Source organism: Taudactylus pleione, unplaced genomic scaffold (genome assembly GCF_031769625.1).
Source record: "Taudactylus pleione unplaced genomic scaffold, aTauple2 ptg001030l, whole genome shotgun sequence".
Classification (NCBI taxonomy): Eukaryota; Metazoa; Chordata; class Amphibia; order Anura; family Myobatrachidae; genus Taudactylus; species Taudactylus pleione.
This window is the reverse complement of record NW_028285431.1, coordinates 289,158-316,594: the sequence shown is the minus strand read 5'-3', so window position 1 is coordinate 316,594 and position 27,437 is coordinate 289,158. Positions and strand designations below refer to the sequence as shown.

The 27,437-nt window shown below is 48.6% G+C and overlaps 1 protein-coding gene across 1 annotated transcript in view; it reads right to left on the bottom strand.

The window, feature by feature from the left end:
• LOC148454119 (uncharacterized) overlaps positions 1–27,437 on the bottom strand; it is a gene marked incomplete at its 3' end in the record, with an annotated part of 333,977 nt that overhangs the window by 196,797 nt on the left and 109,743 nt on the right. The window contains exons 6-7 of the mRNA XM_088461234.1: positions 20,020–20,073; positions 14,569–14,622 (exon numbers count right to left, since the gene is read on the bottom strand). Of these exons, the coding sequence (XP_088317360.1) occupies positions 14,569–14,622; positions 20,020–20,073 (108 nt within the window). The remainder of the gene's footprint in view (positions 1–14,568; positions 14,623–20,019; positions 20,074–27,437) is intronic.

The following is a 27,437-nucleotide window of genomic DNA, read 5'->3' as shown; positions in this document are numbered from 1 at the left end:
ACTTACCTGCAGCTGGTTCTAGCACGTTCTGCATCATGTGACCTCCATTGGAGGGGTAGTCCAATAGGGCAATAACACAGAGATGGAGCGCCATAAATACACTATAAAGATACTGTAGATACAACATTGGCCACATTCTCATACACTGACATTTGCTTAAAAACACCATTTTACATTTATATACTTATGGGTATCCTCAACATGGGGTGCACCAGGTTCTGGGGTACCACACACTGACCAACCATCACTGCCATCTAAAGATATATCTGGCCGGGGGTCACATCGAACCCCCCTCCTCAGCGGCCTCTGCAGCAAATGTACAGGTGGTCAGCTCACGGCCCGTACACACAGCACATAGAGCAGATATATCTGCCATCTTCTGTGCAGCAGAGCCAACGCGATATGATGTCATATGCAGACATATCGCTGGTACACAGTGGCCGAAGGAGCACCCGATATATCAGCCGTTCAATTGATCCCCAATATATCTGCCAGTGTGTGCCCAGCAAAGCCCTCTCATGCAGTGCCCCAGGCTTTAGCCCAGGTGCACAGTTACTTGCGCTCTTTCTCCCATCTCAGAATCAGGGATCAGAGTCAGAGTTGTACGCAAACCGCATGCGCAGGATCTGTGCTGCACCTGTGCCGATCAGTGCCCGCAAGATCGCTAAGTCGCAGCATGTCAATCGTTTGGAGGCAGGGAAGGGGAGGTAATGGACAGCACCAATGAAAACGGGGGAGTGTTGGACATGTTTTCAGGGTGTTCCAAGGCCAGTGTCTGTGTCCCCCGATGCAGCTTCACCGGCCCCAGCTACATGAAATCACCGGCTATCCTCACTGACCTCAGGGTCACTCAGACGGCCGATGCTGGCGCAAGTGATCCGATGGCTGTGTCATCAGACGCAGCAGCCAATCACAGGAGTCGGCCGGAGGCGTCTAGTAACACAAGACACCTCCTACGGCATTAGCGTATTTCACCATCACTGCTACGTCCAAGTGCCGACAGCGCACATCTCTGTATCAGGCCCAAAGCCCATTATCACTGTCACTGAATTATGAAAGTTGGGAGTCTGCGGCCATGGATTCACAAGCTGTGATTGGCTGACTGGGCAGGTTGCGGGTATCCCACCTGTAATGACTTAGCGGTGGTCGGCAGTACGGTGCATGCACGTTGCTCTATCGATGCTATTTTATGTATATTTATGTTTTACTCCATATCTAATGGTCAGGAGTCATAGGGAATATGTCCTAGAATCTGCCAAAACGATGAGACACATAGTGAGAGCCGGAGACAGTGATCCCTGTAATACAGCAAAAAGCTAAACAAGCAGCATTTTTAGAGAACAGGTTGCGGAATTGAAAGTCTGGGGTAAGACCCAGATGGTCAGAGATTTTACACCTATCTGATGGCAATTTCCCGTGTGCAAGCTGCCCCCCGAAAAATAGAGATCCCTGAAATACGCTGGCACATGGGACACGAGACAAAAACCATCATTACGGAGCTGCAAACATGTCAGCGCACAGTGCAAAGACTGCCTGCGCATAGACTGCCTGCGCAAAGACTGCCTGCGCAAAGACTACCTGCGCATAGACTGCCTGCGCATAGACTGCCTGCGCAAAGACTGCCTGCACAAATACTACCTGCGCAAAGACTGCCTGCGCAAAGATTGCCTGCGCATAGACTGCCTGCGCATAGACTGCCTGCGCATAGACTGCCTGCGCACAGACTGCCTGCGCAAAGACTGCCTGCGCATAGACTGCCTGCGCATAGACTGCCTGAGCATAGACTGCCTGCGCATAGACTGCCTGCGCATAGACTGCCTGAGCATAGACTGCCTGAGCATAGACTGCCTGTGAGAACATCCACCTGTAAAATTGTAATTTATTTGAAAGCAGAAATAAGGAAAGGGGTGGTATAAAGTGATATTCTGCGGCACTTTAAAGTGGCTTTGTGCTTCTGTGGAACTTTCGGTCCCACGTCAGATTACGATCCCACAAATAGTAGCACATAGCATTTACGGAGGAGCATTTCCCATATACAGAATCGCACTAAGGGACATTTGCGGAATAGCGCTGCTCCTCCATATTGTTCCACTTTGTAAATTACTCCACTGGGTAAGGATCTAGTCAATGACAAACCATTAATGAGGTCCAAATGCTGGAAATTGTTTCATTAAGAAATACAAAGCTGGGCCGCAGAGCATCTGGCATTGCACATCCAGTCCGTGATTTACAGCGCTCTGCGCTCTGCTCGGGAGAGTACGTCACTTGGAACAAGATGAGAGGAAGCTTCTAATTCAAGTTATGTTTTACTCAGTCATTGTGAGATTACCACTGAAATAGCTCCATGGCCTAGCGTATAATTAGAGGTGTCTTACTAATCCAGCACAGCCATTTTCCCATCCGCAGAGCCCACCAGTAAGAATACAGGAGGTCAGCGGCATATTGTGAAATCGCCACCACTATAATCAATGGTGATTTCTACACGGGTGATTTTTAATATTTCATATCAAAATATTATTCTGAAGACACATCGGATATAGTAATATTCACCCGATCTCATCATCTCCCACCTCAACAGCTGCGACCTCCTCCCAGTATAAATCTCCCTCCTCGTCTATCCCTCCTTCAATGCAGCCTAGATATCATGGCAGGATCGTCCTATCTCATTGCTCCACATCCTCCGCACCACTGTACAAATCCCTACACTGGCTCCCAGTATACTCCAGGATCCAATTCTAATTACTCACCCCATCTATAGAGCCCTCAACACAACCTCAGCTCCCAATGCTCAGATGTCACCTCAGATGTCCCCCCTCCCACCCACTTAGATCTACCTCTGCCCTGTACCTCATCTCTGATAACCACCCTCCACTCTGCCTGCAAAACTTCTTCCATTCTGATACCCCTTCCATGCCGAATCCCTCTCCTTACACCTTCACAACCTCTCTGAAATCTCATCTATTTATTAGAGCTTACCCTACTCACACTGGTACATCCTCACACCTACCCTGCTCCCACCTATACTACTCACACTGGTACACCCTCACACCTACCCATACTACTCACACTGGTACACCCTCACATCTATACTAGTCACACTGGTACACCCTCACATCTCCCCTACTCCCACCTATACTACTCACACTGGTACACCCTCACACCTATACTACTCACACTGGTACACCCTCACACCTACCCTACTCCTACCTATACTACTCACACTGGTACACCCTCACACCTACCCTACTCCTACCTATACTACTCACACTGGTACACCCTCACACCTCTCCTACTCCCACCTATACTACTCACACTGGTACACCCTCACACCTATACTAGTCACACTGGTACATCCTCACACCTACCCTACTCCCACCTATACTACTCACACTGGTACACCCTCACACCTATACTAGTCACACTGGTACACCCTCACACCTACCCTACTCCTACCTATACTACTCACACTGGTACACCCTCACACCTATACTAGTCACACTGGTACACCCTCACACCTCCCCTACTCCCACCTATACTAGTCACACTGGTACACCCTCACACCTACCCTACTTCCACCTATACTACTCACACTAATACACCCTCACACCTACCCTACTCCCACCTATACTACTCACACTGGTACACCCTCACACCTACCCTACTCCCACCAATACTACTCACACTGGTACACCCTCACACCTATACTAGTCACACTGGTACACCCTCACACCTACTCTACTCCAACCTATACTACTCACACTGGTACACCCTCACACCTACCCTACTCCCCCCTATACTACTCACACTGGTACACGCTCACACCTCCCCTACTCCTACCTATGCTACTCACACTGGTACACCCTCAAATCTATCCTACTCCTACCTATACTACTCACACTGGTACACCCTCACACCTATACTAGTCACACTGGTACATACTCACACCTACCCTACTCCTACCTATACTACTCACACTGGTACCTCACACCTCCCCTACTCCCACCTATACTACTCACACTGGTACATCCTCACACCTCCCCTACTCCTACCTATACTACTCACACTGGTACACCCTCACACCTCCCCTACTCCCCCTTATACTACTCACACTGGTACACGCTCACACCTCCCCTACTCCTACCTATACTACTCACACTGGTACAACCTCACATCTATCCTACTCCCACCTATACTACTCACACTGGTACACCCTCACACCTATACTAGTCACACTGGTACATACTCACACCTACCCTACTCCTACCTATACTACTCACACTGGTACCTCACACCTCCCCTACTCCCACCTATACTACTCACACTGGTACACCCTCACACCTCCCCTACTCCTACCTATACTACTCACACTGGTACATCCTCACACATCCCCTACTCCTACCTATACTACTCACACTGGTACACCCTCACACCTACCCTACTCCTACCTATACTACTCACACTGGTACACCCTCACACCTACCCTACTCCTACCTATACTACTCACACTGGTACATCCTCACACCTCCCCTACTCCTACCTATACTACTCATACTGGTACACCCTCACACCTCCCCTACTCCCCCCTATACTACTCACACTGGTACACCCTCACACCTCCCCTACTGCCACCTATACTACTCACACTGGTACACCCTCACACATACCCTACCCCCACCTATACTACTCGCACTGGTACACCCTCACACCTACACTACTCCCTCCTATACTACTCACACTGGTACACCCTCACACCTCCCCTACTCCTACCTATACTACTCACACTGGTACACCCTCATACCTCCCCTACTCCCACAGCAACCGTACTCCTACCTATACTACACACACTGGTACACCCTCACACATACCCTACTCCCACCTATACTACTCACACTGGTACACCCTCAAACCTCCCCTACTCCCACCTATACTACTCACACTGGTACACCCTCACACCTCCCCTACTCCCACCTATACTACTCACACTGGTACACCCTCACGCATACCCTACTCCCACCTATACTACTCACACTGGTACACCCTCACACCTCCCCTACTCCCACCTATACTACTCACACTGGTACACCCTCACACCTCCCCTACTCCCACCTATACTACTCACACTGGTACACCCTCACACATACCCTACTCCTACCTATACTACTCACACTGGTACACCCTCACACCTACCCTACTCCTACCTATACTACTCACACTGGTACACCCTCACACCTACCCTACTCACATTGGTACACCCTCACACCTACCCTACTCCCACCTATACTACTCACACTGGTACACCCTCACACCTCCCCTACTCCCACCTATACTACTCACACTGGTACACCCTCACACATACCCTACTCCTACCTATACTACTCACACTGGTACACCCTCACACCTACCCTACTCCTACCTATACTACTCACACTGGTACACCCTCACACCTACCCTACTCACACTGGTACACCCTCACACCTCCCCTACTCCCACCTATACTACTCACACTGGTACACCCTCACACCTCCCCTACTCCTACCTATACTACTCACACTGGTACACCCTCACACATACCCTACTCCTACCTATACTACTCACACTGGTACACCCTCACACATACCCTACTCCTACCTATACTACTCACACTGGTACACCCTCACACCTCCCCTACTCCCACCTATACTACTCACACTGGTACACCCTCACACCTACCCTACTCTCACCTATACTAGTCACACTGGTACACCCTCACACCTACCCTACTTCCACCTATACTAGTCACACTGGTACATCCTCACACCTACCCTACTCCCACCTATACTACTCACACTGGTACACCCTCACACCTATACTACTCACACTGATACACCCTCACACCTACCCTACTCTCACCTATACTACTCACACTGGTACACCCTCACACCTACCCTACTCTCACCTATACTACTCACACTGATACACCCTCACACCTACCCTACTCTCACCTATACTACTCACACTGGTACATACTCTCACCTACCCTACTCTCACCTATACTACTCACACTGGTACACCCTCACACCTACCCTACTCTCACCTATACTACTCACACTGGTACACACTCTCACCTACCCTACTCCTACCTATACTACTCACACTGGTACACCCTCACACCTACCCTACTCTCACCTCACACCTATACTACTCACACTGATACACCCTCACACCTACCCTACTCTCACCTATACTACTCACACTGGTACACACTCTCACCTACCCTACTCCTACCTATACTACTCACACTGGTACACCCTCACACCTACCCTACTCTCACCTATACTACTCACACTGGTACACCCTCACACCTACCCTACTCTCACCTATACTACTCACACTGGTACACCCTCACATCTATCCTACTCCTACCTATACTACTCACACTGGTACACCCTCACACCTACCCTACTCCCACCTATACTACTCACACTGGTACACACTCACACCTCCCCTACTCCTACCTATACTACTCACACTGGTACACCCTCACACCTACCCTACTCCCACCTATACTACTCACACTGGTACATCCTCACACCTACCCTACTCCTACCTATACTACTCACACTGATACACTCTCACACCTCTCCTACTCCTACCTATACTACTCACACTGGTACACCTCACACCAATCCTATTTCTACCAATACTACTCAAACTGGTACACCCTCACACCTACCCTACTCCCACCTATACTACTCACACTGGTACACCCTCACACCTCTCCTACTCCGACCTATACTACTCACACTGGTACACCTCACACCAATCCTATTTCTACCAATACTACTCACACTGGTACACCCTCACACCTCCCCTACTCCCACCTATACTACTCACACTGGTACACCCTCACACCTACCCTACTCCCACCTATACTACTCACACTGGTACACCCTCACACCTCTCCTACCTATACTACTCACACTGGTACACCCTCACACCTACCCTACTCCCACCTATACTACTCACACTGGTACACCCTCACAACTACCCTACTCCCACCTATACTACTCACACTGGTACATCCTCACACCTACCCTACTCCTACCTATACTACTCACACTGATACACCCTCACACCTCCCCTACTCCTACCTATACTACTCACACTGGTACACCCTCACACCTCCCCTACTCCTACCTATACTACTCACACTGGTACACCCTCACACTTACCCTACTCCCACCTATACTACTCACACTGGTACACCCTCACACCTCCCCTACTCCTACCTATACTACTCACACTGGTACACCCTCACACCTACACTACTCCCTCCTATACTACTCACACTGGTACACCCTCACACCTCCCCTACTCCTACCTATACTACTCACACTGGTACACCCTCACACATACCCTACTCCTACCTATACTACTCACACTGGTACACCCTCACACATACCCTACTCCTACCTATACTACTCACACTGGTACACCCTCACACCTCCCCTACTCCCACCTATACTACTCACACTGGTACACCCTCACACCTACCCTACTCTCACCTATACTAGTCACACTGGTACACCCTCACACCTACCCTACTTCCACCTATACTAGTCACACTGGTACATCCTCACACCTACCCTACTCCCACCTATACTACTCACACTGGTACACCCTCACACCTATACTACTCACACTGATACACCCTCACACCTACCCTACTCTCACCTATACTACTCACACTGGTACACCCTCACACCTACCCTACTCTCACCTATACTACTCACACTGATACACCCTCACACCTACCCTACTCTCACCTATACTACTCACACTGGTACATACTCTCACCTACCCTACTCTCACCTATACTACTCACACTGGTACACCCTCACACCTACCCTACTCTCACCTATACTACTCACACTGGTACACACTCTCACCTACCCTACTCCTACCTATACTACTCACACTGGTACACCCTCACACCTACCCTACTCTCACCTATACTACTCACACTGGTACACCCTCACATCTATCCTACTCCTACCTATACTACTCACACTGGTACACCCTCACACCTACCCTACTCCCACCTATACTACTCACACTGGTACACACTCACACCTCCCCTACTCCTACCTATACTACTCACACTGGTACACCCTCACACCTACCCTACTCCCACCTATACTACTCACACTGGTACATCCTCACACCTACCCTACTCCTACCTATACTACTCACACTGATACACTCTCACACCTCTCCTACTCCGACCTATACTACTCACACTGGTACACCTCACACCAATCCTATTTCTACCAATACTACTCACACTGGTACACCCTCACACCTCCCCTACTCCTACCTATACTACTCACACTGATACACCCTCACACCTCTCCTACTCCGACCTATACTACTCACACTGGTACACCTCACACCAATCCTATTTCTACCAATACTACTCACACTGGTACACCCTCACAACTCCCCTACTCCTACCTATACTACTCACACTGGTACACCCTCACACCTCTCCTACTCCTACCTATACTACTCACACTGGTACACCCTCACACCTCCCCTACTCCCACCTATACTACTCACACTGGTACATCCTCACACCTACCCTACTCCCACCTATACTACTCACACTGGTACACCCTCACACCTACCCTACTCCCACCTATACTACTCACACTGGTACACCCTCACACCTCTCCTACTCCTACCTATACTACTCACACTGGTACACCCTCACACCTACCCTACTCCCACCTATACTACTCACACTGGTACACCCTCACACCTACCCTACTCCCACCTATACTACTCACACTGGTACACCCTCACACCTACCCTACTCCCACCTATACTACTCACACTGGTACATCCTCACACCTACCCTACTCCTACCTATACTACTCACACTGATACACCTTCACACCTCCCCTACTTCTACCTATACTACTCACACTGGTACACCCTCACACCTCCCCTACTCCTACCTATACTACTCACACCGGTACACCCTCACACCTCTCCTACCTATACTACTCACACTGGTACACCCTCACACCTACCCTACTCCCACCTATACTACTCACACTGGTACACCCTCACACCTACCCTACTCCCACCTATACTACTCACACTGGTACATCCTCACACCTACCCTACTCCTACCTATACTACTCACACTGATACACCCTCACACCTCCCCTACTCCTACCTATACTACTCACACTGGTACACCCTCACACCTCCCCTACTCCTACCTATACTACTCACACTGGTACACCCTCACACTTACCCTACTCCCACCTATACTACTCACACTGGTACACCCTCACACCTCCCCTACTCCTACCTATACTACTCACACTGGTACACCCTCACACCTACACTACTCCCTCCTATACTACTCACACTGGTACACCCTCACACCTCCCCTACTCCTACCTATACTACTCACACTGGTACACCCTCACACATACCCTACTCCTACCTATACTACTCACACTGGTACACCCTCACACCTACCCTACTCCCACCTATACTACTCACACTGGTACACCCTCACACCTCCCCTACTCCTACCTCTACTACTCACACTGATACACCCTCACACCTACCCTACTCCTACCTATACTACTCACACTGGTACACCCTCACACCTCTCCTACTCCTACCTATACTACTCACACTGGTACATCCTCACACCTCCCCTACTCCTACCTATACTACTCACACTGGTACACCCTCACACCTCCCCTACTCCTACCTATACTTCTCACACTGGTACACCCTCACACCTCCCCTACTCCTACCTATACTACTCACACTGGTACACCCTCACACCTACCCTACTCCTACCTATACTACTCACACTGGTACACCCTCACACCTCTCCTACTCCTACCTATACTACTCACACTGGTACACCCTCACACCTCTCCTACTCCTACCTATACTACTCACACTGGTACACCCTCACACCTCTCCTACTCACACTGGTACACCCTCACACCTCTCCTACTCCTACCTATACTACTCACACTGGTACACCCTCACACCTACCCTACTCCTACCTATACTACTCACACTGGTACACCCTCACACCTCTCCTACTCCTACCTATACTACTCACACTGGTACACCCTCACACCTCCCCTACTCCTACCTATACTACTCACACTGGTACACCCTCACACCTCCCCTACTCCTACCTATACTACTCACACTGGTACACCCTCACACCTCCCCTACTCCTACCTATACTACTCACACTGGTACACCCTCACACCTACCCTACTCCTACCTATACTACTCACACTGGTACACCCTCACACCTCTCCTACTCCTACCTATACTACTCACACTGGTACACCCTCACACCTACCCTACTCCTACCTATACTACTCACACTAGTACACCCTCACACCTACCCTACTCTCACCTATACTACTCACACTGGTACACCCTCACACCTCTCCTACTCCTACCTATACTACTCACACTGGTACACCCTCACACCTCTCCTACTCCTACCTATACTACTCACACTGGTACACCCTCACACCTCTCCTACTGCTACCTATACTACTCACACTGGTACACCCTCACACCTCTCCTACTCCTACCTATACTACTCACACTGGTACACCCTCACACCTCTCCTACTCCTACCTATACTACTCACACTGGTACACCCTCACACCTACCCTACTCCTACCTATACTACTCACACTGGTACACCCTCACACCTCTCCTACTCCTACCTATACTACTCACACTGGTACACCCTCACACCTCCCCTACTCCTACCTATACTACTCACACTGGTACACCCTCACACCTCCCCTACTCCTACCTATACTACTCACACTGGTACACCCTCACACCTCCCCTACTCCTACCTATACTACTCACACTGGTACACCCTCACACCTACCCTACTCCTACCTATACTACTCACACTGGTACACCCTCACACCTCTCCTACTCCTACCTATACTACTCACACTGGTACACCCTCACACCTACCCTACTCCTACCTATACTACTCACACTAGTACACCCTCACACCTACCCTACTCTCACCTATACTACTCACACTGGTACACCCTCACACCTCTCCTACTCCTACCTATACTACTCACACTGGTACACCCTCACACCTACCCTACTCCCACCTATACTACTCACACTGGTACATACTCTCACCTACCCTACTCCTACCTATACTACCCACACCTACCCTACTCCCACCTATACTACACACACTGGTACACCCTCACAACTGTTGGAATCTCCACTCAGAGCCAATCTCACTTTTGTTTCAGCTGTGCCCTTTTGCCATTAGATTGTAAGCTCTCTTATGAGAAGGGGCTCTCCCTGCCTAGTTTGTCCCTGTTTTATATACGGTTATATACAATAGGCCTGATTCAGAGCCGCTCGTAAGCGGCCGCTCGTTCGCTCCGAGCGATGTTCGCACATCTGCGCATGCATATGGGTCGTAATGCGCATGCGCCAACCATTCAGTGCGGTCGGAAATCGTGTGCTCGCAAAATAGCGAGTGCCTGCTAATTTCAGTGATAGGATGAGCCGTTTGTGGGTGGTAACAGGGGAAGGTGCTTGAAAACGGGGAGTGGAGATCCGAACGCAGGCGTGCCAAACGGTCAAAACGGGCATTTTAAGGGTGTGCATAATTAACAAAGCAGCATCATCGACCATGTCACTTGGTTGTCTTTTAGCCTGAACTGCTCGCACGATTGCGGTAGGAAAATGCTAAGAATAGCGAGCAGTTCAGACGCCTTTCGATGTACTCGATTAATCTAATAAATAGCGGAGATGACGTATGATGCGAGCGGCCAAGGGGCATCTTTACAAAATAGCGAGCGCATGTTTCAGACGCTCGCTCAGACATAGAGGCGTCCACAGACCGCAAAGAGCTAGCGCTCTATTTAAATATCCGGCCCCTTTTTCTGAACGAGCGAGCGCAAATAGCGTCCGGCTCTGAATCAGGCCCTGTGTCCGCAATGTGCAGCACTATGGTGAATTACAAATCTGCAACAACAATCCTATTAATAAAAGGCATTATATCTGGCTGATGCAGAAAGCAGCTTTTAATTTATATAAGTTATTAGGTTAAGAAAAGTTTTCTAAAATAAACCTTACTTCGTGTTTCACCTCTATAACCCTATTGTTGCTTCCACTAAAACTTGGCCTGAAACATTAATGCATAATATCATTTATGTTTTATTTATATTATTTTCTTTTCTAAATTACAGCAATAAATAACCTCTCTCATTAGCCTAAGGGTAACAGAGAACATGAAAGACATGCAGAGGGGCAGCGCCAACGTTTTGTGTAAATGCGTCTAATTATCCGTCATACACATTCACCATTTTTCCGCATGCAGGACAGTCTTGCAGATGCTTTGCGCAGCGCTTTGCGGGACGATGGACTGATAGGGATGAGCATATCGGCCAAACTAAAACCTTCAAAGTCCATTTGTACATTATAATATTTTCGTTACATTGTTTTATTTTTGCCTTTTCATTTACTTTCAGATGTAATATGCATCTAGATAACAAAATGATGCGCAATCGACGGTATGTTCAAATCGCCACTTAAATCAACAGCTGAAATGCGACGTACAACCTGCGTTGTTGTATTCACAGAGAATATTCATTTAGATTTAAAAAAAAAAAAAAAAAGACACAGACGTACATACGCCCTGTCACAAACACACACACAAACAACATTAATGGCTAGTGATAAGAGTATGAGAGAATAGCAAAACTGTTAATATGTAATTAGCAACATAAAGAGGTAGAAAGATAGTATCAGGGTGATTAAGATTCCTGAGCCGTGCCTTTACACGCTGAGTGATTCCTCATGTCACCTTTTATCTCATCCTACTGAGAGAACAAATGATTGTATCCGGGAAATACTGCGATCTAATCACATTCTATCCCAGAGAGACACAGCACATACTGGGGGCTATTTACTAAGAGGAGTAACTACAGCAGCCAGCAATGGCCACACTAATTGTCAATGTAATGTAAATGACTGGATGCTGTACATTATGTTACACTTACATTTTGGAATAGGAAAGGCAGCCGCTTGATAATGTAAATCACGTCAGCTATGGCGCTAGATACTCATCAATAGATGCAGCGTGAATTAACATGAAACAGCTATAACATAAGTTTGCCAATTAAAAGTCTTGGAAAATATTTATATCGGTTAGAATGCTGTGAACAGTATTATTCAACTGAATAAGCACATATACACATGAAAATCCATCATTGTAATTATTATTAATAATACCTATACTGTATATGATAGATCTTCATTCAGTCTGTGTTGCTAGCTCTGGTTCCTGCAGCAGAAGCCGATTTAGAGGTCACTATTTAGGCTGGTAGGAAACGCTCAGGATCAGGGAGCTCCCTGCAGGAACCAGACCTGTTACTGATGGGAACTCACCACAAACTGCCCCCGATTCCTCCAGCCAGGGTGTAGCTGGGAGGTCCGAGCAGCCGGTGCTATGCACCATATGGGCGGCCATATTGCACAGACGCTGGGTCACATGGGGGCATGATATCAGCGCAGCGACCAGAGAACCTCATACTACAACTGACGCCATAGTTTGGACATGTCTGAGAGGAACCCAATTGAGACTTTGATCAGATCATTTCTGGGGTCACAAATCAGAGGGGTCTATTTACTAAGCAGTGTTAGGAGACAGAGTGAGAAGTGAGAAGTCTGTGATAAGGTACCAGCCAATCAGCTCCCAACTGACATTTTTCAAACACAGCCTGTGACATGACAGTTGGGAGCTGATTGGCTGGTACCTTATCACTGTGTTATCACTTTTCACTCTGTCTCCTAACACTGCTTAGTACATAGACCGCATAGTGTGTTATTGCAGCTTGTGAGGCCACTTTGATTTCCCTTTCTTCAGTATAATTTGGAATCCTGTGGTATACTGCACCTAAAATGTCTCTGTGCCCGGAGCCCCTGAATCCATGAACTTTCCATTTCACAATCACTTGGCTTCTTCTAATCTCTTACTCTTCCTTGTATGTTGTGGCCGGACATTTCCTCCATTCACTTCAAGTCACTCTCACAATAGGAAACCAAAACATGACACAATAGTTACGTAGACCGCACTATGGCGCGCAGCTTCTGGAGTAATGAGGCGTAATTGTAACTGTACTATGGGAAACTGATGCCATTAGTCTTTGCTGCCATTATAGGCCTTCTTCTGAATATTGGAACGGCTCACAAGATGGCTGACTCCGTCAGATCACTGTATCATGCTCTATAAGAGACGTGTCTACTGTAAATGTTATTTTTGTTCTCTTATACAATCTGCTTTGTTATTTACACGTTATATTACTATAATTTACCCCTTGTACAGTGGTGTGTGATCCACAGTATATTCAATTCATTTTGTGAATGATGTATATTTTTGAATGGTTTGAAAACCACATGAAACAATTAATTATAACAATAGCATAGCTAATTAAAATATTAATGATTAAATAAAAACAATAATTCTATTACCTGGGCACCTGTAGGACCACGATCTCCTATTAAACCCACTGGCCCTTGATCTCCCTATAATACAAAAAAACATAACAATGAAACTTACTAATAAACACACAGAACAATGGTAGAGCATAACTTTAAAACTGAAATAATACATATAAAAAATAATTCTACAAAGTAACGATATAAGCTGATAAAGCCCCAGTAATGCTGTTGGAGCAAATGGCGCCTTACTGCCTGCGCTATACTCTAGCCTCACTGCCTGCGCTATACTCTAGCCTCACTGCCTGCGCTATACTCTAGCCTCACTGCCTGCGCTATACTCTAGCCTCACTGCCTGCGCTATACTCTAGCCTCACTGCCTGCGCTATACTCTAGCCTCACTGGCTGCGCTATACTCTAGCCTCACTGGCTGCGCTATACTCTAGCCTCACTGGCTGCGCTATACTCTAGCCTCACTGGCTGCGCTATACTCTAGCCTCACTGGCTGCGTTATACTCTAGCCTCACTGCCTGCGCTATACTCAAGCCTCACTGCCTGCGCTATACTCAAGCCTCACTGCCTGCGCTATACTCTAGCCTCACTGCCTGCGCTATACTCTAGCCTCACTGCCTGCGCTATACTCTAGCCTCACTGCCTGCGCTATACTCTAGCCTCACTGCCTGCGCTATACTCTAGCCTCACTGCCTGCGCTATACTCTAGCCTCACTGCCTGCGCTATACTCTAGCCTCACTGCCTGCGCTATACTCTAGCCTCACTGCCTGCGCTATACTCTAGCCTCACTGCCTGCGCTATACTCTAGCCTCACTGCCTGCGCTATACTCTAGCCTCACTGCCTGCGCTATACTCTAGCCTCACTGCCTGCGCTATACTCTAGCCTCACTGCCTGCGCTATACTCTAGCCTCACTGCCTGCGCTATACTCTAGCCTCACTAGCTGCGCTATACTCTAGCCTCACTGCCTGCGCTATACTCTAGCCTCACTGCCTGCGCTATACTCTAGCCTCACTGCCTGCGCTATACTCTAGCCTCACTGCCTGCGCTATACTCTAGCCTCACTGGCTGCGCTATACTCTAGCCTCACTGGCTGCGCTATACTCTAGCCTCACTGGCTGCGCTATACTCTAGCCTCACTGCCTGCGCTATACTCTAGCCTCACTGGCTGCGCTATACTCTAGCCTCACTGGCTGCGCTATACTCTAGCCTCACTGGCTGCGCTATACTCTAGCCTCACTGGCTGCGCTATACTCTAGCCTCACTGGCTGCGCTATACTCTAGCCTCACTGGCTGCGTTATACTCTAGCCTCACTGGCTGCGCTATACTCTAGCCTCACTGCCTGCGCTATACTCTAGCCTCACTGCCTGCGCTATACTCTAGCCTCACTGGCTGCGCTATACTCTAGCCTCACTGCCTGCGCTATACTCTAGCCTCACTGCCTGCGCTATACTCTAGCCTCACTGCCTGCGCTATACTCTAGCCTCACTGCCTGCGCTATACTCTAGCCTCACTGCCTGCGCTATACTCTAGCCTCACTGCCTGCGCTATACTCTAGCCTCACTGCCTGCGCTATACTCTAGCCTCACTGCCTGCGCTATACTCTAGCCTCACTGCCTGCGCTATACTCTAGCCTCACTGCCTGCGCTATACTCTAGCCTCACTAGCTGCGCTATACTCTAGCCTCACTGCCTGCGCTATACTCTAGCCTCACTGCCTGCGCTATACTCTAGCCTCACTGGCTGCGCTATACTCTAGCCTCACTGGCTGCGCTATACTCTAGCCTCACTGCCTGCGCTATACTCTAGCCTCACTGGCTGCGCTATACTCTAGCCTCACTGGCTGCGCTATACTCTAGCCTCACTGCCTGCGCTATACTCTAGCCTCACTGGCTGCGCTATACTCTAGCCTCACTGGCTGCGCTATACTCTAGCCTCACTGGCTGCGCTATACTCTAGCCTCACTGGCTGCGCTATACTCTAGCCTCACTGGCTGCGCTATACTCTAGCCTCACTGGCTGCGCTATACTCTAGCCTCACTGGCTGCGCTATACTCTAGCCTCACTGGCTGCGCTATACTCTAGCCTCACTGCCTGCGCTATACTCTAGCCTCACTGCCTGCGCTATACTCTAGCCTCACTGCCTGCGCTATACTCTAGCCTCACTGCCTGCGCTATACTCTAGCCTCACTGCCTGCGCTATACTCTAGCCTCACTGCCTGCGCTATACTCTAGCCTCACTGCCTGCGCTATACTCTAGCCTCACTGCCTGCGCTATACTCTAGCCTCACTGGCTGCGCTATACTCTAGCCTCACTGGCTGCGCTATACTCTAGCCTCACTAGCTGCGCTATACTCTAGCCTCACTGCCTGCGCTATACTCTAGCCTCACTGGCTGCGCTATACTCTAGCCTCACTAGCTGCGCTATACTCTAGCCTCACTGCCTGCGCTATACTCTAGCCTCACTGCCTGCGCTATACTCTAGCCTCACTGCCTGCGCTATACTCTAGCCTCACTGGCTGCGCTATACTCTAGCCTCACTGGCTGCGCTATACTCTAGCCTCACTGGCTGCGCTATACTCTAGCCTCACTGGCTGCGCTATACTCTAGCCTCACTGGCTGCGCTATACTCTAGCCTCACTGGCTGCGCTATACTCTAGCCTCACTGGCTGCGCTATACTCTAGCCTCACTGGCTGCGCTATACTCTAGCCTCACTGGCTGCGCTATACTCTAGCCTCACTGGCTGCGCTATACTCTAGCCTCACTGGCTGCGCTATACTCTAGCCTCACTGGCTGCGCTATACTCTAGCCTCACTGGCTGCGCTATACTCTAGCCTCACTGGCTGCGCTATACTCAAGCCTCACTGCCTGCGCTATACTCTAGCCTCACTGCCTGCGCTATACTCTAGCCTCACTGCCTGCGCTATACTCTAGCCTCACTGCCTGCGCTATACTCTAGCCTCACTGCCTGCGCTATACTCTAGCCTCACTGCCTGCGCTATACTCTAGCCTCACTGCCTGCGCTATACTCTAGCCTCACTGCCTGCGCTATACTCTAGCCTCACTGCCTGCGCTATACTCTAGCCTCACTGCCTGCGCTATACTCTAGCCTCACTGCCTGCGCTATACTCTAGCCTCACTGCCTGCGCTATACTCTAGCCTCACTGCCTGCGCTATACTCTAGCCTCACTGCCTGCGCTATACTCTAGCCTCACTGCCTGCGCTATACTCTAGCCTCACTGCCTGCGCTATACTCTAGCCTCACTGCCTGCGCTATACTCTAGCCTCACTGCCTGCGCTATACTCTAGCCTCACTGCCTGCGCTATACTCTAGCCTCACTGCCTGCGCTATACTCTAGCCTCACTGCCTGCGCTATACTCTAGCCTCACTGCCTGCGCTATACTCTAGCCTCACTGGCTGCGCTATACTCTAGCCTCACTGGCTGCGCTATACTCTAGCCTCACTGCCTGCGCTATACTCTAGCCTCACTGCCTGCGCTATACTCTAGCCTCACTGCCTGCGCTATACTCTAGCCTCACTGCCTGCGCTATACTCTAGCCTCACTGCCTGCGCTATACTCTAGCCTCACTGGCTGCGCTATACTCTAGCCTCACTGGCTGCGCTATACTCTAGCCTCACTGGCTGCGCTATACTCTAGCCTCACTGGCTGCGCTATACTCTAGCCTCACTGGCTGCGTTATACTCTAGCCTCACTGGCTGCGTTATACTCTAGCCTCACTGGCTGCGCTATACTCTAGCCTCACTGGCTGCGCTATACTCAAGCCTCACTGCCTGCGCTATACTCTAGCCTCACTGCCTGCGCTATACTCTAGCCTCACTGCCTGCGCTATACTCTAGCCTCACTGCCTGCGCTATACTCTAGCCTCACTGCCTGCGCTATACTCTAGCCTCACTGGCTGCGCTATACTCTAGCCTCACTGGCTGCGCTATACTCTAGCCTCACTAGCTGCGCTATACTCTAGCCTCACTGCCTGCGCTATACTCTAGCCTCACTGCCTGCGCTATACTCTAGCCTCACTGCCTGCGCTATACTCTAGCCTCACTGCCTGCGCTATACTCTAGCCTCACTGCCTGCGCTATACTCTAGCCTCACTGGCTGCGCTATACTCTAGCCTCACTGGCTGCGCTATACTCTAGCCTCACTGGCTGCGCTATACTCTAGCCTCACTGGCTGCGCTATACTCTAGCCTCACTGGCTGCGCTATACTCTAGCCTCACTGGCTGCGCTATACTCTAGCCTCACTGGCTGCGCTATACTCTAGCCTCACTGGCTGCGCTATACTCTAGCCTCACTGGCTGCGCTATACTCTAGCCTCACTGGCTGCGCTATACTCTAGCCTCACTGCCTGCGCTATACTCTAGCCTCACTGCCTGCGCTATACTCTAGCCTCACTGCCTGCGCTATACTCTAGCCTCACTGCCTGCGCTATACTCTAGCCTCACTGCCTGCGCTATACTCTAGCCTCACTGCCTGCGCTATACTCTAGCCTCACTGCCTGCGCTATACTCTAGCCTCACTGCCTGCGCTATACTCTAGCCTCACTGCCTGCGCTATACTCTAGCCTCACTGCCTGCGCTATACTCTAGCCTCACTGCCTGCGCTATACTCTAGCCTCACTGCCTGCGCTATACTCTAGCCTCACTGCCTGCGCTATACTCTAGCCTCACTGCCTGCGCTATACTCTAGCCTCACTGCCTGCGCTATACTCTAGCCTCACTGCCTGCGCTATACTCTAGCCTCACTGCCTGCGCTATACTCTAGCCTCACTGGCTGCGCTATACTCTAGCCTCACTGGCTGCGCTATACTCTAGCCTCACTGCCTGCGCTATACTCTAGCCTCACTGCCTGCGCTATACTCTAGCCTCACTGCCTGCGCTATACTCTAGCCTCACTGCCTGCGCTATACTCTAGCCTCACTGCCTGCGCTATACTCTAGCCTCACTGGCTGCGCTATACTCTAGCCTCACTGGCTGCGCTATACTCTAGCCTCACTGGCTGCGCTATACTCTAGCCTCACTGGCTGCACTATACTCTAGCCTCACTGCCTGCGCTATACTCTAGCCTCACTGCCTGCGCTATACTCTAGCCTCACTGCCTGCGCTATACTATATTCTAGCAATTAATCCCCAGAATTATTTTTAGGAGATTGTAATGTAACAATAATTGATTGTTGTTGGAGATATATATATATATATATATATATATATATATATACAGTTATACACACACATATACACACACACACACAAAAAACAGTGACCCCCTCTTAGACAGGGAACAGGCGGCATTCAGTGGACTTAAAAAAAAAAAAGTGATTTATTCCATAAACATCATCAACGTTTCAAGACGACAAACGTCTTTTCATCAGGATATACAAGAGATAATATACAGTATATATAATATATATATATATTTTTTTTTTTTTTTTTTTTTTTTAAAGTGACATTACCTTTTGGCCAGGTGGTGCTTGTCCAGGTGAAGATCCCGGATCTCCTTTTGGGCCCTGTTGGATAAATGGAAAGCTCTCAGTAGGTGCACACATGAAATGAGTAGTACAGTTATTTTATTCTTCATGAAAGAAATTGTAAGAAATGCTTTATTGTAGCAGCAAGAAGGCGGATAGTCCCATAGGAGACCCCTAAAAGACCACCCATGTGTATGATGTGGGATTAGCAGATGTCGCTCTTCCTATCAGGGATCTGCTCTCCACAGGCAGTGCCCCTGAGGGATCCACTCTCCTCAGGCAGTGCCCCTGAGGGATCCGCTCTCCTCAGGCAGTGCCCCTGAGGGATCCGCTCTCCTCAGGCAGTGCCCCTGAGGGATCCGCTCTCCTCAGGCAGTGCCCCTGAGGGATCCGCTCTCCTCAGGCAGTGCCCCTGAGGGATCCGCTCCCCTCAGGCAGTGCCCCTGAGGGTTCCGCTCTCCTCAGGCAGTGCCCCTGAGGGATCCGCTCTCCTCAGGCAGTGCCCCTGAGGGATCAGCTCTCCTCAGGCAGTGCCCCTGAGGGATCCGCTCTCCTCAGGCAGTGCCCCTGAGGGATCCGCTCTCCTCAGGCAGTGCCCCTGAGGGATCTGCTCTCCTCAGGCAGTGCCGCTCAATAGTGGAAACCATCCAGCACAACTTTATAGGCCGAAGGATAAAGATCGCACAATGCTGCGCAGATGTTAATACGTCCTCGTAGCGAATAGACAGGCTACAGGCCAGAGGGGAGAAAATATTGCCCTGCTATGTACAGCCATAGCAGGGCGATAAAGCGCTCTGGGCCGGCCCTGACCTCCTCCCATGTGACATTATGTCATCAATGGTTGAAGGTTTTAAACCACTAAATAGAAACCATTGATGGTTTAACTTTGTACATGTGCAGACTGCAGTCGACTCTGCCACCAATTTACACCGTCGATAGTTTCCCATCAATGGTAAAACTAGTTACCAACGCCATCAGACCCTCGATGGTCATTGACCAAACCCTAGATGCCGGCACATTCTAAGGAGGCAAAGGGCGGCTCATCAGCAAATCTGCAGGGAGCAGTTTCAGGCACTGTGTGAGCCAAATACAGGTGCCATGGGGCAACAACTATGCCCCCCCCCCTCTTGGCTGAGTGCCCTGGGTGGTAGCACTGCACACTCACCGCTAGTTATGGCACAGTGTTATGCCCACTCTCTGATGCACATGTACAGTACTTATCCTGTTCTGTAACACAATGGACTCCTGTGAGGGTAAACCAGCATCTAGATCGCTATGAAAGATTGAGGACATTCAGGGACTAATGCTCCAACACTCAGGGAGACCACATGGGCCACTATGGTTACAGAACTGTTGATTGCGGTCCTCAGTGCTTGTGGCTTGGTGCGGTGACCACCTGCACTTTTGGGAGCAGCACCCTCAATGGGAAGATGCATTTGGTTTATCAGGCCTTGAAGGTATTGCCTATTGTGTTGGAACCCAGGCAGCTCAGGTGTTGCACCAGAATGTGAATGTGGCCATTCGTGCACGATGCCAGTACTGAGGACCAGGAACGACATATGGTATGTGTACCTGTATTGGTCCATGTGTTAGAGTATTGCTCGTTACTATATGGGCTGTTTGTCCTTTGTTTTGCAACTCACGCTACAGTATAACGCTATTAACAACCAATCCGCTTGTCATGGGACTTTTGGATAAATTGAGTTTATAATATTTGCTACAAACTTTTGGATGATTCTTACGGTTTATCTAAACAAAAGGGTTGTCTTTTCATTGAAGAGGTTCCATTTATGACGTCATACTACTGTGATTACAATTGTTGCTATTAATATTATTATAAGTGATTTTTTGTTTATTTTTATTGTTTGCCCTTTTAATGAATATGATTTTGTATGTAGTGCTCTTAAATTAGTAAATGACGTAATACTGCGCCTTTTGTCCAGCACGCTACAGCAACTAGTAAGTATTGAGGAATATCTGTAAACCTGTCTGTATCAAGCACCTGGTAACTGCTTGTATTGCAGAATGACTGTAAACCGAATTGGCTGTGAACTGGCCTCGCACCCCCACCCCTCCCTTACATACTGTATCACAAGTGGATTCTAATGATTGGATGGCAGGAAAGTGAGTCACAGCTCATACACCAATAGAAGCTACATAACAGATTAACATTTATGTCCATTCCACTTAGCGATGTGCGCCAACCCATGTGTTTTGGTTTTGGGTCTGTATTTTTAAAAAATAAAATAAAAAAAAAACAGCTAAAATGATGTCATTTTGACCTGTTTACATGCAATCAAAAACCCGAGTTCCGAACCGGGACTCTGTTTGATTCGAGATACCAAAGTGATTCCAAACTCTGTTCGGCTCAGAACCCTTAAATTCATTTGTTGTCGGTTCTCTGGGAACCGAACCAACACATTTGTAGATCCACTGTACATTCACGTTATTTTTATATCAGCCACCATATTCATGTCCTATAAAAGCCTTGCTAGTGTTATATCCTGTAGTTCTCACCTTTCTTGTAATTGAGGTTGAATGCAAAAGTTGACACATCTCACTTGCTCCCAAATACTGGAAAAAGTATGAAGATAATAAATAGAAGTCAGGAGGGATGACTGAAACCAAGGTGAGATCTGCGTGACCAGGAATAACTGCGAATGTGATATGGAAAGCAGAAGCCACATATCCCTGGTGAGATCTGCGTGACCAGGAATAACTGCGGCTGTGACATGGAAAGCAGAAGCCACATATCCCTGGTGAGATCTGCGTGACCAGGAATAACTGCGGCTGTGATATGGAAAGCAGAAGCCACATATCCCTGGTGAGATCTGTGTGACCAGGAATAACTGCGGCTGTGACATGGAAAGCAGAAGCCACATATCCCTGGTGAGATCTGCGTGACCAGGAATAACTGCGGCTGTGACATGGAAAGCAGAAGCCACATATCCCTGGTGAGATCTGTGTGACCAGGAATAACTGTGGCTGTGACATGGAAAGCAGAAGCCACATATCCCTGGTGAGATCTGCGTGACCAGGAATAACTGCGGCTGTGACATGGAAAGCAGAAGCCACATATCCCTGGTGAGATCTGCGTTACCAGGAATAACTGCGGCTGTGACATGGAAAGCAGAAGCCACATATCCCTGGTGAGATCTGTGTGACCAGGAATAACTGCGGCTGTGACATGGAAAGCAGAAGCCACATATTCCTGGTGAGATCTGTGTGACCAGGAATAACTGCGGCTGTGACATGGAAAGCAGAAGCCACATATCCCTGGTGAGATCTGCGTGACCAAGAATAACTGCGGCTGTGACATGGAAAGCAGAAGCCACATATCCCTGGTGAGATCTGCGTGACCAGGAATAACTGCGGCTGTGACATGGAAAGCAGAAGCCACATATCCCTGGTGAGATCTGCGTGACCAGGAATAACTGCGGCTGTGACATGGAAAGCAGAAGCCACATATCCCTGGTGAGATCTGCGTGACCAGGAATAACTGCGGCTGTGACATGGAAAGCAGAAGCCACATATCCCTGGTGAGATCTGCGTGACCAGGAATAACTGCGGCTGCGACATGGAAAGCAGAAGCCACATATCCCTGGTGAGATCTGCGTGACCAGGAATAACTGCGGCTGTGACATGGACAGCAGAAGCCACATAAACCGCCGACGTGTTTCATGGAAAGATATCGTGGCCAAGCACTAAGCAAGATGGTGGATCTATTAGGCTTTGGGGCTGTGTAGTGGCCACAGCATTCAGCACTATTGGGAGGGAAGATTAGGGTTTGGGGTTTTGACCTTCACAGTCCCCAGACAGGAATATTAATGGCAATCTGTGGGGAGATCTCATGGCACAGGCAGGGGACCCGAGTACACGTCTGAGATACAAGAGATCTGCCAGGAAGAAAGGGAACAAATCCCTACAGTCGAAAGAAAGACCTAAAGTATAGCTGGTTACACGAGGCTTCTGGGAGCTGCGATTCCTGACAAAGGACTAATGTACTGACTGACAGGGCTAGAAAACTTTTGCACTTTCCACATTTGTGGTTTTATTTTAATCTATTAAATTCAACAAATAAGTAATCACTGGTCACTAACATGTGCAGAGATGTATGGCGTTTAGGTCTGCACCCTGCATAGCTGCGTTGTCATCTGTCAGTGACACTATGGGATATACATAAATAAGCCCCCTAAAAGACATATCTGATGGATAAGGGATAGTCACATCCTGAAGCATCTCTGCCGCGTCTCCACATTCTCCGTGTAATGAAATTACGTGTGACTGCCGCCGTCCGCCGCTCCAGGCGCCGTGTGACATGAGCGCCTTCATTCTAAACACTACTGATGACAATATCAGACCCAAATGGTTTTTTAAGGACGCTTTGAGACTGACAAATCTCGTAAGTGACAAATCCGCTTTGACAAGTAATATATTTCACCCCAAACTAGTACTCGTGAGAAATCTAATCGCAACTCACATTGTCAATCTGTGATGTCACAGGTCCATAGAAAATTGATAGGTTGCGTGGACAGTCTCTCTGTGATGTCACAGATTACTAGGGCACTGATAGGCTGTATAGTCAGTGTGTAGGTGATGTCACAGATTGCTAGGACATTGATAGGCTGTATAGTCAGTGTCTATGTGATGTCACAGATTGCTAGGGCACTGATATGCTGTATAGTCAGTGTCTATGTGATGTCACAGATTACTAGGGCACTGATAGGCTGTATAGTCAGTGTCTATGTGATGTCACAGATTACTAGGGCACTGATAGGCTGTATAGTCAGTGTCTATGTGATGTCACAGATTGCTAGGGCACTGATAGGCTGTATAGTCAGTGTCTATGTGATGTCACAGATTGCTAGGGCACTGATAGGCTGTATAGTCAGTGTCTATGTGATGTCACAGATTGCTAGGGCACTGATAGGCTGTATAGTCAGTGTGTAGGTGATGTCACAGATTGCTAGGGCACTGATAGGCTGTATAGTTGGTGTCTATGTGATGTCACAGATTGCTAGGACATTGATAGGCTGTATAGTCAGTGTCTATGTGATGTCACAGATTGCTAGGGCACTGATAGGCTGTATAGTCAGTGTCTATGTGATGTCACAGATTGCTAGGGCACTGATAGGCTGTATAGTCAGTGTCTATGTGATGTCACAGATTACTAGGGCACTGATAGGCTGTATAGTCAGTGTCTATGAGATGTCATAGATTGCTAGGACATTGATAGGCTGTATAGTCAGTGTCTATGTGATGTCATAGATTGCTAGGGCACTGATAGGCTGAATAGTCAGTATCTAGGTGATGTCACAGATTGCTAGGGCACTGATAGGCTGTATAGTCAGTGTCTATGTGATATCACAGATTGCTAGGACATTGATAGGCTGTATAGTCAGTGTCTATGTGATTTCACAGATTGCTAGGACATTGATAGGCTGTATAGTCAGTGTCTATGTGATGTCACAGATTGCTAGGGCACTGATAGGCTGTATAGTCAGTGTCTATGTGATGTCATAGATTGCTAGGGCACTGATAGGCTGTATAGTCAGTGTCTATGTGATGTCACAGATTGCTAGGTCATTGATAGGCTGCATTCTGATTGACAGGGAATTCATAGTGTTTCATCAACATTGCTTCACTCTATAAAATTGGTTCCCTTCACTGCATGTAGATGCAGATACATTTCTATATCATGCTGCATATGACGTTTTTATAATAGCTTCAAGACCACACAACTTCCTCCATCAATAATATAACATAATAAATATACAACAACATACAAATGCATTTATTTGTTACTTACAATGCTGTCACCCCAGAATAGACTGAGTCTCTGTGTTTTAAGCTAATTAGCGTAGGACATGTCTCACTATACAACATACTACAGAGAGGACGTCCCTGGCATAGAGAGAGCTCCCATGTATTGTATGTACAAATACATATCTCTAGTGCTGGAGTTGTGTCACCTCTCAGTATAACATTGGTGCGGTGCCTCACACCCTGACAACACTGAGGCACAATCCTGGGCTTTAATGACAGCTCCACACATGGAATTTCTTCTTTGCATATGAAGTTCATATTATGAACAATCTTCAAAGCGTCTCAACCTTTTTGCTTTTCTATATGTGCATTGCGGATACAAACATTGTAAGAAGGATTTCTAGGAAAATCCGGAGATAGTGTCAGGTCTATACGAAGGCAGCTCCTCGGTATGGGACGCCCCCCGCATTCCTGTCTTCCTGCACTCTGCAATCACAAACCACCACAAATACCAGAATATCTTATTGCTGCCATAAACATAGCTCCGCTCAGGCTGCAGCGCAGGTTCTGTGTATAATTATCACAAATTACAAACTGCGATTTTATTTCTGTGCACCATAAAAGACAACGTATTTCCCTGGAGACATGATGTCAGCTGCACATTTATGGGACATTTTGAAGCATCATATAAAAAGGTTTGCATTATAAAAATGTAAGATAATGATAATATATGAATGAATTATTGATTGCTATTCACCTGCTGATGGGTCCCAGTCTTATCTGGAGCTTCAGCCCATGTGCTCCAGATCCCCTTTATAATGTCAGCGCACAAATGTAGCCAACCACTAAGCATCATTCCAGTTCATATATAGCCAGCAAGTAAAAAGATACAGCCCGTCAGTGAGCAGGGAAAAGCCCATCAGTGAGCAGGGAAAAGCCCCTCAGTGAGCAGGGAAAAGCCCGTCAGTGTGCAGGGAAAAGCCCGTCAGTGTGCAGGGAAAAGCCCGTCAGTGTGCAGGGAAAAGCCCGTCAGTGTGCAGGGAAAAGCCCGTCAGTGTGCAGGGAAAAGCCCGACAGTGAGCAGGGAAAAGCCCGACAGTGAGCAGGGAAAAGCCCGACAGTGAGCAGGGAAAAGCCCGACAGTGAGCAGGCAAAAGCCCGACAGTGAGCAGGGAAAAGCCCGTCAGTGAGCAGGGAAAAGCCCGTCAGTGAGCAGGGAAAAGCCCGTCAGTGAGCAGGGAAAAGCCCGTCAGTGAGCAGGTACAGCCAGTCAGTGAGCAGGTACTGGCAGTCTTGTGTGTATGTTTTGTGTGTAAGAGGCACTACTACTGGGGGCACTGCATAAGGGACACTACTGGGGGCACTGCATAAGGGACACTGCTTCTGAGGACACTGCATAATGTCCACTATAACAGGAGGCATTGCATAAGTGGCACTGCTACTGGGGGTACTGCATAAGTGGCACTGCTACTGGGGGTACTGCATAAAGGGCACTGCAAAAGGGACACTACTGAGGACACTGCATAAGGGACACTACTGAGGACACTGCATAAGGGACACTACTGAGGACACTGCATAAGGGGCTCTACTACAGTGGGCATTGCATGAGTGGCACTACTACTAGGGGCACTGCATAA